A 15,390-nucleotide genomic window follows, 5' to 3' on the forward strand; every position below is an offset into this window, starting at 1 on the left:
GAGGCGCTAAATATGGCGGAGATGCGCTGTTGGTGCGGATACATGACCTCATCTCTCATCTGGAGGGAGGAGAGCATCTGGAGGGAGATCTGAGATGCAGTGATTGTGACCATTTTTTAAAAAGTGGGACAAGTCCGACTGCGGCAACTACAGGGGAATCTCCCTGCTATCAGCCACTGGGAAAGTTGTCGCTAGAGTTCTCCTCCAACATCTTCTCCCTGTGGCTGAGGAGCTCCTCCTGGAATCAGAGTGCAGATTTCGATCCCCACGGTGCACAACGGACATGATCTTTGCAGCGTGACAGCTACAGGAAAAACGCAGGGAGCAGCGCCAGCCCTTAAACATGGCCTTTTTTGATGCGGGTCTATGGAGCGTCCTCCTCCATTTTGGATGCCCTCAAAAGTTTGTCAACATCCTTCGCCTGCTCCATGACATGCAGACCGTGATCCTTACCAACGGATCCATTACAGACCCATTCCACGTCCGGACCGGGGTCAAACAGGGCTGCATCATCGCTCCAACCCTCTTCTCAATATTCCTCGCTGCCATGCTCCACCTCAGTCAACAAGCTCCCCACGAGTGGAATTAAACTACAGAACCAGTGGGAAGCTGATTAACCTACGCCACCTCCAGGCCAGGTACAAGATCACCCCAACCTCTGTCTTTCAGCCAAAGTACATGGCCGACGCCAGCATCCGCGCACGTTCTGAGGCTGAACTCCAGGATATAGTCGATGTATTCACCGAGGCATATGAAAGGATGAGCCTTACGCTTAACATCCGTAAGACAAAGGTCCTCCACCAGCCTGTCCTCACCGCACAGCACTGCCCCCCCCACCCCAGTTATCAAGATTCATGGCGCGGCCCTCAACAACGTAGACCATTTCCCATTCCTCGGGAGCCTCTTGTCAACAAAAGCAGACATTGATGCAGAGATTCAGCACCTGCGCCAATGCAACCTTCGGCTGCCTGAGGAAAAGAGTGTTCGAAGACCAGGCCCTCAAATCTACCACCAAAGCTCATGGTCTACAGGGCTGTAGTAATACCCGCCCTCCTGTATGCATCAGAGGCATGGACGATGTACAGAAGACACCGAGTCGCTGGAGATATATTGCCAACGATGCCTCCAAGATCCTGCAAATCCCCTGGGAGGACAAGCACACCAACATTCATGTCCTCATCCAGGCTAACATCCCCAGCATTGAAGCACTGACCACACTCGATCAGCTTCGCAGGGCAGGCCACATGGTTTGCATGCCAGACAAAAGACTCCCAAAGCAAATGTTCTATGCGGAGCTCCTTCACGGCAAACGAACCAAAGGTGGGCAGTGGAAACATAAGAACATAACGTTAGGAGGACACCCTTAAAGCCTCCCTCGTAAAGTGCAACATCACCACTGACACCTGGGAGCCCCTGGCTGAAGACCGCCCTAAGTGGAGAGAGTGCATCTGGGAGGGCGCTGAGCTCTTCGAATTTCAACGCCGAAAGTGTGAAGAGGTCAAGCGCAGACAGCGGAAAGAGCGTGCGGCAAACCAGTCCTACCCACCCCTTCTCTCAACGACTATCTGTCCCACCTGTGATTGAGTCTGTGGCTCTCATGTTGGACTGTTCAGCCACCAAAGAACTCACTTTAGGAGTGGAAGCAAGTCTTCCTCGATTCCGAGGGACTGCCATGTGGGCTCTTCCCTCTATTTTTCCATTTTTCTCTCTCCTCTTTCATGTAGCCAGCATATGGCTGTTTTCACATTTCTTCTCTGTGCCACATCTTAATTAGATACTTCAATTTGATTTTTAAATTATTGCATGTTATCTCTTCTTCTGACTATTGCAATGCTAGTGTTGTAATAAATTGAATATTAAATAACACTGGCTGTAAAAATGGTTGTGTTAAGAGGGGGGGGAAAATGAATAACATTGAAACATAGAAACAGGAGTCGGCAATTCAGCCCCTTGAACCTGTTCCGCCATTTAATTAGATCATGGCTGATCTGTATCTCAACTCTGTGTTTACTTGCCTTGGTTCCATAACCCTTAATATTCTTACCCAATAAAACTCTCAGTCTCAGTTCTGAGATTTTCAACAGTCTTTAGGGAAGAATTCCAGATTTCCACGACCCTTTGTGTGAAGGATATGCTTCCTGACATTACCCCTGAACGACACTGCTCTAAGCTTAAGATAATGCCTCCCTGTCTGGACTCCCCCACCAGAGGAAATAGTTTATGTATCTTCAGTCAGGAAAACTGAAGTAAAGGCAATCTGGTGCAATCAGCAATTACCCAAAATGAGTTTGAAAATCTTCATGGGGCAGAGCAATATCGACTCATCCATTCAAGTACACTTTGTACATTGGCTGCATCTGAAGGATTGCTTATTAATTTAATTGACAGATAACAATAAATAAAAATAAAGAACAGCATGGCAACACTAATTGAAATGGAATTAATTTAGAAAAACCCAGCTCTTCGGAAGAATAGGCCCCAACTAAAGAATAATTTATATGGCAAAGTTTGTATCGCATTACCTGTGTGCAGTGAATGTAAAATGTGCTATATAACTGAAGTCAAACTGGATACAGTTCCCACTAAATTGCGCAGCTGTGCAACGGTCTGGATGTCCCGCGCAGGCTGCTCACCAGCTTTACAATGTCATTAACTGCGCATGCATGAAAAATTGAATGGGGCGCGCAGCCAGTTTAAAATGTTGAGTGTGCAGGCAGAAAGGGAATGGTTGACCGCCAGACAGAAGAGGAGGACGAGGCAGGTAGTGCAGGAGTTCCCCGAGTGCATCTCGCTCTCCAACCAGTATTCTAATCTAAGTACTGGTGGGGGCGACAGTTCCTCTGGGGAGCGCAGCCAAAGTCAAGTCCACGGCTCAGCTGTACGGGGAGGAGGAAGTAGAGTGGAAGAGCATTAGTGGGAGGAGAGCAGACTGGCGTTTCTGTGGCCGCAGACGTGATGCCAGGATGGTATGGTGCCTCCTTGGTGCCAGGGTCAAGGATGTCATTGAGTGGTCGCAGGACATTCTGAGGGGGGAGAGGGTAAACAGCCAGAGGTTGTAGTCCATATCTGGACCAATGACATAGGTAGAGAGAAGGATGAGGTCCTGCAGGCAGATTTTAGGGAGCTACGAGAGAGATTAAAAAGCAAGACCTCAAAGGTAGTTATCTCTGGATTATTTCCAATGCCACATGCTAGTGAGTACTGAAATAGGAGGATAGAGCAGATGAATGCGTGGCTGGAGAGATGGCGCAGGAGGGAGGGCTTTAGATTCCTGAGGCATTGGGCCCCTTTCTGGGGCAAATGGGAACTGTACAAGCCGGATGGATTGCACTTCAATAGAGCCAGGACCAATATCCTTGCTGGGGGGGTTTGCTGGTGCTGTTGGGGAGGGTTTAAACTAGTTTGGCAAGGGGATGGGAACCAGAGAGTAGATTCAGAAGGGAGAGAAGTAAAGCTGAAATCGGAAAGCAGAAAATTAGAACGTGAATTTGGAAGGCAGAGGAAACAAAGGCTAGAAAATAGACAACAGGGGAGTTTGGCAGTGCTAAATGGTATATACTTCAATGCAAGGGGTCTTGGGAATAAGGCAGATGAGCTGAGAGTGCAGATAGACACTTGGGAGTATGATTATTATAGCTATTACTGAAAAAGACAGTTAAGGTAGCTCAACATTCCTGGTTACAGGGTTTTCAGATGGCATAGAGAGGGGGATAAAAAAGGAGGGGAGAGTGTCACAGTACTGATTAAAGAAACAATTACTGCTGTGAAAAGGAATGATTGTTAGAAGGATCATCAAACGAGGCCATATGGGTTGAATTAAAGAATAAAAAAGGGACAATCACACTGCTGGGAGTGTACTTTAGACCCCCAATCAGTCAGAGGGAGAACGAAGAGCAAATATGTAGGCACATTTCTGAGAAGTTAAGAAACTATAGGGCAATAATAGTAGGGGATTTCAACGGCCCTAATATTAACTGGGATAAAATTAGTGTGAAAGGTATAGAGGGTGCAGAATTGCTAAAATGCATTCAGGAGAACTTTTTTAGCCAGTATGTAGCAAGCCCAAAAAGAGAGGGGGTGGTGCTGGATTTAGTTTTAAGGTATGAAGCTGGGCAGGTGGAAGGGCTATCAGTGGGAGAGCATTCTGGTGCTAGTGATCATAATTCAGTTAGATTTAGGGTGGTTATGTAAAAGGGCAAATATAGATCAGGAGTAAAAGTTCTCAATTGGGGGGAAAGCTGCTGTAGATTGCAGGAAGATATCAATGAACTGGTCAGGTGGACAGAATTGTCGCAAATGGAATTAAATCCGGAGAAATGTGAAGTAATGCATTTGGGGAGGGCTAACAAGGCAGGGGAATACACATTGTGGCAGGACACAGACGTGCAGATGATCAAAGGACCAGGGGACATAGATTTGAAGTAATTCGTAGGAGGTTTTGGAGGGAATTTGAGGGGAAATTTCTTGACCCAGAGGGAGGTTGGAGTCTGGAACTCACTGCCTCAAAAGGCAGTTAGAGGCAGAAATCCTCACCACATTTAAAAAGTACTTGGATGTTGAAGTAACCTACAGGGCTACGGACCAAGAACTGGAAAGTGGGATTAGGCTGGATAGCTCTTTGGCGGCTGGCGCGGTCACGATGGGTCGAAATGGCCGCCTTGTGTGCTGTAAGTTTCAAAGATTCTATGATTCTATGAATGGTGCTTGGGGGCCTTGATTTAACATCTGAATAGTGGCATTTCTGACAATATAGTTGTGCATTAGTCAATACTCCAGTACCATACTTAGATTATGAGCTCAAAGACCTTGTCCAAAGAAGTAATGGATATTTAAGACTAATCAATATATCATCAATTTTCATTTGTTCCTGATAAATTTATTTGGGAAACTTGTGACCCACTTGTATTGCATCAAACCTATTGTATTTTTAAATGTGGGAACGAGGAGCCATACATACTTCAATCCTGAAAAAAAATTGAATGGAGGCACAGAAAATGGACTCAATTTTTTGCTGCATAAAACCTCTAGCTGATTCGCAGCATTAACTACAAGAAGTTCTGTTTATATAGCACCTTTAACGTAATGAAACGTGCCACGGTGCTTTGCAGGAGTATTCTGAGATAAAAAATTTGACACCGAGCCGCATAAGTAGTAATTAGCGCAGGTGACCAAAAGGTTGTTCAGAGGTAGGTTTTAAGAAGCATTTTGAAGGAGGATAGAGGTGGACAGGTTTAGGCAGGGAGTTCGAGATTAGGGCCTAGGCAACAGAAGGTATGGCCACCAAGGTTGAGCAATCATAATCAGGGATGCTCAAGAGGGTAGAATTAGATGAGCGCAGACATCTCGTGTGGTTGGGCGGGGGGGAGCGCGTGGGGTCTGGAGGAGATTAGAGATAGGGAGGAGCAAGGCCATGGAGCGATTTGAAAATAAGGATGAGAATTTTGAAATCGAGACGTTGCTTAACCGGAAGCCAATGTAGGTCAACGAGCACAGAGGTGATGGCTGAGTGGGATTTGGACACGAGCAGCTGAGTTTTTAATCACCTCTAGTTTACGTAGGGTAGAATGTGGAAGGCCAGCTAGGAGTGCATTGGAATAGTTAAGTCTAAAGGTCAAATATGACACCAAGGTTGTGAACAGTCTGGTTCAGCCTCAGACAGAAGTTGGGGAGAGGGATGGAGTCAGTGGCTAGGGAACGGAGTTTGTGTTGGGGACTGAAAACAAAGGCTTGGGTCTTCCTAATATTCAATTGGAGAAAATTTCTGCTCATCAAAAACTGGATGTTGGACAAGCAGTCTGACAATTTAGAGAGCGTGGATGGGTCGAGATAAGTGGTAGTAAGGTAGAGCTGGGTGTCATCAGCGTACATGTGGAAACTGACGCTGTGTTTTTGGATGATGTCGCCAATTAGCAACATATAGATGAGAAATAGGAGAGGGCCATGGATAGATCCTTGGGGGACACCAGGGGCAAGAAGAGAAGCCATTGCAGGTGATTCTCTGGCTACGATTAGATAGATAAGAATGGAACCAGGCAAGTGAAATCCCACCCAACTGTACGACAGTGGAGAGGTGTTGAAGGATAGAGTGGTGAACTGTGTCAAAGGCTGCAGACAAGTCACGAAGGAGGGATAGTTTGCCTTTGTCACAGTCACAAAAGATGTCATTGCGACTGAGCTGATTCGGTGCTGTGGCAGGCGCAGAAACTGCATTGGAGAGATTCAAACATGGAATTGCGGGAAAGATGGGCATGGATTTGGGAGGTGACAACATGTTCAAGGACTTTGGAGAGGAAAGGGAGGTTGGAGATGGGGCGGTAGTTTGCAAGGATGGAGGGGGTCAAGGGTTGGCTTTTTGAGGAGAGGGGTGATGACAGCAGATTTGAGGGAGAGGGGGGACAGTATCCGAGGCGAGAGAACCGCTAACAATGTCAGCTAACATGGGAGCCAGACAATGAAGTTGGGTGGTCAATTTGGTGGGATTGGGTCAAGGGAGCAGGAAGTGGGTCTCATGGACATGATGAGCTTGGAAAGGTCATGAAGGGAGTTAAGGGAGAAACTGGGGAAAGATATGAGGCAAGGGCAGGGGGCTTCCTTAGAGGAAGTTTGGTACGGTGGGGTAGGGGAAGGAAGGGAAGAGACACAGACTGCCGAATGGATGGTCTCAATCGTAGAAACAAAAGTTCATGAGCTCCTCACACTTATTGTCGGAGGTTAGGGTGGAAACTGGGGAGAGGGGATTAAAAAGACTTAACAGTGGAGAATAGAAGATGGGGCTTCTGGAATAGTGAGCAATTTTGGCAGACGAGAGCAGGACCCGATAGTGGTTTATGTGGTCCAGCCAGATCTGACGGTGAATGGCTAAACCAGTTGTCCGCCATAACCGTACAAGTGTGCGTCACTGGACTTCGAAACATAGAAAATAAGTGCAGGAGTAGGCCATTCGGCCCTTCGAGCCTGCACCACCATTCAATATAATCATGGCTGATCATGCAACTTCAGTACCCCATTCCTGCTTTCACTCCATACCCCTTTAGTCGTAAGGGCCACATCTAACTCCCTTTTTGGAATATATCTAACAAACTGGCCTCAACAGCTTTCTGTGATAGGTTCACAATTCTTTGAAGAAGTTTCTACTCATCTCGGTCCTAAATGGCTTACCCCTTATCCGGAGACTGTGACCCCTGGTTCTGGACTTCCCTAACATTGGGAACATTCTTCCTGCCTCTAACCTGTCCAGTCCCGTCAGAATTTTATGTTTCTATGAGATCCCCTCTCATTCTTTTAAATTCCACTGAATATAAGCCTAGTCGATCCAGTCTTTCTTCATATGTCAGTCCTGCCATCCCGGGAATCAGTCTGGTGAACCTTCGCTGCACTCCCTCAATAGCAAGCACGTCCTTCCTCAGATTAGGAGACAAAAACTGTACACAATACTCAAGGTGTGGCCTCACCAAGGCCCTGTACAACTGCAATAAGACCTCCCTGCTCCTATACTCAAATCCCCTCGCTATGAAGGCCAACATGCCATTTGCTGCCTTCACCGCCTGCTGTACCTGCATGCCAACTTTCAATGACTGATGTACCATGACACCAGGTCTTGTTGCACCTTCCCTTTTCCTAATCTGTCACCATTCAGACAATCTGCCTTCCTGTTTTTGCCCCCAAAGTGGATAACCTCACATTTATCCACATTATACTGCATCTGCCATGCATTTGCCCACTCACCGAACCTGTCCAAATCACCCTGCAGCCTTCGAGCATCCTCCTCACAGCTCACACTTCCTCCCAGCTTAGTGTCATCTGCAAACTTAGAGATATTACATTCAATTCATTCGTCTAAATCATTAATGTAAATTGTAAATAGCTGGGGTTCCAGCACTAGTCACTGCCTGCCATTCTGAAAAGGACCCGTTTATTCCCACTCTTTGCTTCCTGTCTGCCAACCAGTTCTCTATCCATGTCAATACATTACCCCCAATACCATGTGTTTTAATTTTGCACACCAATCTCTTGTGTGGGACCTTGTCAAAAGCCTTTTGAAAGTCCAAATACACCACATCCACTGGTTCTCCTTTGTCCATCGTACTAGTTACATCCTCAAAAAAAATTCTCAAAGATTTGTCAAGCATGATTTCCCTTTCATAAATCCATGCTGACTTGGACCGATCCTGTCACTGCTTTCCAAATGCGCTGCTATTACATTTTTAATAATTGATTCCAACATTTTCCCTACTACCGATGTCAGGCTAACTGGTCTATAATTCCCTGTTTTCTCTCTCCCTCCTTTTTTTAAAAAACTGTACCAGGAGGAATGGCCAGGGTGAGAAAGAGTAATTCTTTTAACAAGGACTAGGACATCAAAGGTGGTGGTGAGGGTGTGATTGAGCAGATTGGTAGCTGCAGAAATGTCATGGTGAATGGAGGGCCAAAGGTTGGAGAGTTGGGAGTTGATTAGTGCAGTACTAAGAGTCGGGAGAGTTTTTCTTTCTCCAGGGGTGGACACAGAAGGAGGAGGGGCGGGGTGGAAAGGGGATGTGGGTGGAGAGCAATACAAGGAAGTGGCCAGAGATGGCCTTATCTGCGATTGACGAAATGGGAGTAGCGAGGCCACGAGAGAACGCATGATCGAGGGACTGGCCGTGAATATGGGTTGGGGAGTTTACATGGAGGGAGAGATTCCGGTCTGATGGTGAATGGCTCATCCAGTTGTCTGCCATAGCCGTATCTCCTTTCCACCCCACCCCACACACACCACTTCTATGTAGTCTCAGTTCTAGTGCTAAACTTCTAATTCATACTGAGCTAGTAAGGCTATATATAGTGCTTTAACGTTAGTACAGTGCAAAGGGTTGTACTCTACTGATGCCCAACATACATAATAACCAGTGAGGATAATGGTTATTTTGGTGCATTAACACTTACTGTTGTCTGCCTAATAATCTCTTGAAGGTTAGCACCTGACAATGTTGCAGTGCCTGCATCACAATTGTAATTCTTCTGATTGGGTGCCACCATATGTAAAGTAAAAGACCAAAATGACCCCTGCCCCCCCCCCCCCCCCCCAAAAAAAAACTCCACTGTACCTCTTGCATATAATAGATTTTAATGCTGTAATCGCACTTCTGGCTCTGGATGGTCTTTTGATATTCCCTGATCCCTTGCTGAAATCGCAAACCACTTAATGACTTCTGATTTTGTAAATATGGTATAAATACTACATAATTAATTCCTTTCTTTTCATTTATACAGCAGTTTTCCTCACTTGCATTAAAATATAATTCAGAGGTAACAATGTTGACAGGGTGTACGTGTCTAGGGATGGACAGAATGCACTGTACTCTTAGTTCCAGTACACTCAATACAGGTGCAAGGAAAAAAACATACCTGGGATGCAGTCTCCTCTGTGTAAAGCGAGCAGTTGTCATAGTAAACACATTTTTCTTCTAATTTCACATGGAGAATATATCCCAATTGCTTGACTAAGCCAAGGAAAGCAATAATCTTTGACTCATCTTTTAATTAATATGGATTTTTAAAATCCTACTGTACTTCATTGAGGGCTTCATGGAAAAATAATTTTGTGCTTTGCAGAAGGATTTTTATTTAATCTTCTTGAAGTGCCTGCAGCATTTCTAAGAGCACATTTCACAATTTGGCTCACTTGACAAGCATGGGAAGTTATTCCATTATATCCATTCGTTAGGAAATGTGTGCAATTATACAGAATCAGTTCAGGTTAATATGCTTTCTCAGTAGATTTAATCTAAATATATAAGCAGATTTGTGATGGAGTCCTGGAATTAATTACAAGACAAGCACAGCAGAGAATGCCACTGGTTTGAACTCTGTTGTAACTGAATAGGACTTTTGTTCATGCAAACGACAGGCACGTATTTGGTAAGATGATGGATTCTCTGCTCTGTCTTGGTACCTCTTTTTTAAATGTGCTGTAGCGTAGAAAGCACTGCCCTGAAATGACTCACTTTTCATTCTGGGAACACGTGATGAGATTTTGTATAACTCTACATTTTGACTTGTGCTAACAGGTTCAGTAATTGGAACAGTTTTGGGCAAGTCTAACATGGTATTCTGAGTCTGCAAACTTGATGGTTACAGAGTACAGATTTCATACAAACTTTCACAGTTTAGGAAAGGTAAATTATTTCTCCCATTCAAATATCAATTCATTGAGCTTCAGCATAGTAGTATTTATGTAACACTTTTGGATTGAACACATCTATTTAGCTTTTGTCTTTTTCTTTCCGAGGCAATTTCTTTCCTCGCTCCTTCACATATAGTAGGGTATGATTTTGTGAGTGTTTTCCAAGACCTCACTTGATCTTTCTTGTATTGGCAGGCTATTTAAAAGCGAGATGCATCATAGCAAAGCTTAGTCCTGTCCTCACCTGGCATTCCCACACCTGTACTTTCCACCCTGGATGTCTAGATATACACCAGGCACACACACTCTGGGGACTAAATTTGTTAGCCCCCAAAAACGGGCGCCGGGATCACAATTAACCTGCCCTTGTTGCTTCCGATGCAGTTAGTGTGCAAACTTTGTGCAGCGATGCGAAATGGCTGAATGAGTGGCTGCATGCCTCAACAGGGGGCAGAAGTTTGTGCAAAGCTGGCTTGTACTACTTGAAGCCTATTAAAGGGGAGCTGCATTCTGGCTGGAGTTGATGTTGGAACTGTTTGTGGAAGAGTCTGAGCAGGCAGAAGACTGAAATATAGGACTACATGGAAGAAAGCATGCTCTTAAGGTTCTTTGATTTGGCACTGGAGCCCTTGATTGAGAAGGTGGATTGGAGGAGAGGTGTCCTCTATCCACAGAGGGCCAGGAGGCCCTCTAGACAAACTCTGTGAAGCCACATGAGTGGTCAAGGTCAGTGAATTCATCTTGAAATGCCATAACTGCACCAGTAGCCTCACACACTGATCAATGCACCACACTCCCATCACTCACCTACCAATTATCTCTTATCAAATGGGACTCGTACCTCACATCCATAGCTTCACCTCATCCTCACACACTTAGCGCTGCTGCAAGCCTCACAGCCACATCTCAAAGCTTCCACACACTGCCAGCTATTCAACCGTGGCAAGCACATCACCCAAACAGTTTGCACCACACTCACTGACACACTTCCCCCTCTCTTGCAGGACAAGTTGGCACATAACCGGATGCATCAGGAGCTAACTCGTGGAGGACAGGCATGGCTGCATGACCGTGCCTGATGGAGGAGACCATGCTCGCCATCATTGTAGCAGCTGAGGCTGTGACCAGTGGCGGGGTTGGAACCATCGAAGATGACTGTATCCTCATACTTATGCCTCCTTCTCACATTCCACTTTCCCATTCATCCCACAATGTATATATTGATTTAAAAGCTACAGATGGTGTAAGCATGCACCTCTTACTTTCTCTCCTCCCTGCACCATAACCCTAACCTTGTTCCTTTCTCTTTTCAGATACCCAAGAACTGCAACCTGGCCAGGCAGTGGTGGAAGAGCGGGGGGCGGGGGGGGGGGGGGAAGAGAGGAAAAAGAAAAAGGCTGTGATGAAGACACAGCACCGTCAGTCACTCGATTCCACACTCACTCAGATACTGACATTCCGTATACCTTGGAGGATAGCTTAGATGCGAGATCTGCACGTGGTGAGACACCAGGCTCAAGGGGCCAGTAACCAGTGCAGGAGGTACAGTTGTGAGCTGCCTGCAGGGCGAGGTTGCATATGAGTTCTGCTGCAGAGCAGCCAGATGAGCACTCCGATGGGGCTGGCTACAGAATAATGCTGATGGTTATGTATCAATGAAATGCTTGGTGCACTGGGAAGCCTGCGGTCAATATCAAGAAGCCATAGAAGACTCCAGCACCCACTTTGCGCAGAGCTAGGAGCCCATCCTTTCCAGCATGGAAGTAGTGGACAACTCCATTTGCACATTTGTGGACCCAACCAGTGTCTGATAGCTGCTGTCTCAGCTTCCATTGCAGCACAAGTAGAAGCCTACCAACCCCTGGGTGCTGCAGTGGAAGCTCAGACTTCTGTCATGCAAGGTCAGGTTTCTGACAAGCTCAGACTGCTCATGAAAGTTCAGCTTGCTACGAAGCAAGCTTAGACTGCTACCATCATGGCTGTGGATACCAGCATTCAAAGGGGCTTGCAGGATATCACAGCAGTCCAGCAATCAGTCCTCCAACAGATTATTAGGATTGCTGAGGTGCTGCCTCGGGGAATTGGCAGTGGCTCCGTAGAGCGCGAACCTGCTGTCCTCTTTCAGGATGACAACATTTGTACTCCCCCACTCCAATGCCCTTGCTGTTGCTTGTCAGCTAAACAGCCCAGACTGCTGCTGCCAATGCTGAGATGGCACATTCCGCAGCCGAGCCTTCGAGGCCTAGAGCTGCTTGAGGTTATCCTCCATGGCCATCTGCAGTCTCCCCCACTAGAAGGCAGCAGCCATCCACCAGCCATGCTGCAGCCACTGGGGTAGCATTGTGTAGCAGCAATCAGGACAGGCAAAGGCACACAGAAGACAGACACTAAGGGCATGCGCAAGGATGATTAGTTGACTTTTGTATGATAATATAGCATGATTTTATTTAATAAATTTGGTTTGCAATGTTTATTTTATGGTGGCTTTTAATTTTGCATTGTGGCCAAGCAGATGCCAGGATGATCAATGACAGTCTCACACCCTTAACTTCCCTCTGTCGGTGAATGGGGAATTGGGGTTACATTTACTGGTGTCGCAGTCAGATGAGTCGGTCACTGACAGCCCAGGCAGAAAGGGGGTTGCATCTTCCTCCTCTTGCTGCTGCTCCTCCTGCTCTTCCTCCTCCTGTTCCTCAGCTAGTCACTGTATGACTGGTAGCAAGGGCTGTGCCCTCATGATGGCGAGGTTGTGCAGCATACAGCAGACCACCACGAACCTTGACATCCGCTCTACCGAGTACTGCAGGGCCCCTCCAGAGCGCGCCAGGCAGCAGCACACTAGTGGTCTGCTCAGTGTTATTTTGTATGGCAGCATGACTTTTGTTATATGCATGTTGTCCACAAGTGTGGCGTTGTGTACCGGAGTCATGAGCCATGTTGTTAACTGATGGCTCTTATCACCCAGTAGCTACTCTCATTTGTCATGGTGGCTGAAATGCAGATGGCACAGTGGACTGCCGCTGAATGAAGGCATCATGACCGATGCTAGGATACTGAGCATTCACCTGCATGATTTGCTGAGTATGGTCACACACCAGGTGGATGTTGAGGGAGTGGAATCCCTTTTGGTTACATCTCAGGAGTTTACATGTGGCGCCCATAAAGCAACATGTGCAGTCAGTGAACCCAAATAGCACTCGTAGCAGCCAAACAAAGGGCAGGACGGAGCCGAGCTTTGTGGCCTCTGACTGATTTTAAAAAAGGAGAGAGCGAGAAAACGGGTAATTATAGACCGGTTAGCCTGACATCAGTAGTGGGGAAAATGTTGAAATCGATCATGAAGGATGAAATAGCAGCGCATTTGGAAAGGATCGGACCGAGTAGCATGGATTTATGAAGGGGAAATCATGCTTGACGAATCTTCTGAAATTTTTTGAGGATGTAACTAGCAGAGTGGACAAGGGAGAACCAGTGGATGTGGTGTATTTGGACTTTCAAAAGGCTTTTGACAAGGTCCCACACAAGAGATTGGTGTGCAAAAATCAAAGCACATGGTATTGGGGTAATGTACTGACGTGGATAGAGAACTGGTTGGCAGACAGGAAGCAGAGAGTCGGGATAAATGGGTCCTTTTCAGAATGGCAGGCAGTGACTAGTGGAGTGCCGCAGGGCTCAATGCTGGGACCCCAGCTCTTTACAATATACATTAACGATTTGGATGAAGGAATAGAGTGTAATATCTCCAAGTTTGCAGATGACACTAAACTGGGTGGCGGAGTGAGCTGTCAGGAGGATGCTAAGAGGCTGCAGGGTGACTTGGACAGGTTAGGTGAGTGGGCAAATGCATGGCAGATGCAGCATAATGTGGATAAATGTGAAGGTGGAATATTTGAATGGCGGCAGGTTAGGAAAAGGGGAGGTGCAACGAGACCTGGGTGTCATGGTTCATCAGTCACTGAAAGTGGGCATGCAGGTACAGCAGGCGGTGAAGAAGGCAATAGCTAGGGGATTTGAATATAGAAGCAGGGAGGTCTTACTGCAGTTGTACAGGGCCTTGGTGAGGCCTCACCTGGAATATTGTGTACAGTTTTGGTCTCCTAGTCTGAGGAAGGACGTTCTTGCTATTGCGGGAGTGCAGCGAAGGTTCACCAGACTGATTCCAGGGATGGCTGGGCTGTCATATGAGGAGAGACTGGATCAACTGGAGTTTAGAAGGATGAGAGGGGATCTCATAAAGACACAAGATTCTGATGGGACTGGACAGGTTAGATGCAGGAAGAATGTTCCTGATGTTGGGGAAGTCCAGAACCAGGGAACATAGTCTTAGGATAAGGGGTAGGCCATTTAAGACTGAGATGAGGAGAAACTTCTTCACTCAAAGTTGTTAACCTGTGGAATTCCCTGATGCAGAGAGTTGTTGATGCCAGTTCACTGGATATATTCAAGAGGGAGTTAGATATGGCCCTTACGACTAAAGGGATCAAGGGGTATAGAGAGAAAGCAGGAAAGGAGTACTGAGGTGAATGATCAACCATGATCTTATTGAATGGTGGTGCAGGCTCGAAGGGCCGAATGGCCTATTCCTGCACCTATTTTCTATGTTTCAATGATTTCTCCTCCACCTCTCTTTATTTTCTATAGTTGGATGTAGTGCATCCCTTCTGTATTGTCTTCCAAATGGGGGAGGGAAAATGAGGGGAGGTTCAAGACTGGGATAGTCCTTTCTGCTTCCTAGCAGCTGCTACAGGAGGCATTGGCGATGTTCTTGGAACAGTCCTCTTGGCTTGAGGTGGGAGGACAGGCAGATGAAGAAAAAAATACCGTAAGAAAACGAGGAAAGTCTAGTCGGCTTCCCACCCCCACCCCGCCCCCCAAAACCACACAATTAAAGACATTTTTTAATGGCTTCCATAGCTCTGAGCAGAACAACTTTACACAAATGGATATTGCTCTGCCATTGTCATAAATGGGAATTTATTCCATCATGGATTTAATGAATAAACTGTTTTTATTTTTACATAAAACCATTCTGGAAATTCATTATATTACTGATATTAAATGGAAATGTTACCTGAATGAATGATATATTTTTTAGGCTTGGACCCATGCTGGCATTCTGCTGAAGCACAAGTACAGTTTACTGGTGGGCTGTGCCTCCGTCTCGGATGTCATTGCTCAGGTAAGATATCATTGATTTGTGCCCTTAAGGATGGTGGGGAAGAGGGGGG

General features: G+C 46.3%; 1 protein-coding gene across 6 annotated transcripts in view; it reads left to right on the forward strand.

The window, feature by feature from the left end:
- Positions 1 to 15,390, forward strand: part of ankhb (ANKH inorganic pyrophosphate transport regulator b) — a 207,503-nt gene that overhangs the window by 56,882 nt on the left and 135,231 nt on the right. For all 6 annotated transcript variants that reach the window (XM_070880715.1, XM_070880717.1, XM_070880720.1 and 3 more), the window contains one exon: positions 15,258 to 15,341. In XM_070880715.1, the coding sequence (XP_070736816.1) occupies positions 15,258 to 15,341 (84 nt within the window). The remainder of the gene's footprint in view (positions 1 to 15,257; positions 15,342 to 15,390) is intronic.

Source organism: Pristiophorus japonicus, chromosome 5 (assembly GCF_044704955.1).
Source record: "Pristiophorus japonicus isolate sPriJap1 chromosome 5, sPriJap1.hap1, whole genome shotgun sequence".
Classification (NCBI taxonomy): Eukaryota; Metazoa; Chordata; class Chondrichthyes; family Pristiophoridae; genus Pristiophorus; species Pristiophorus japonicus.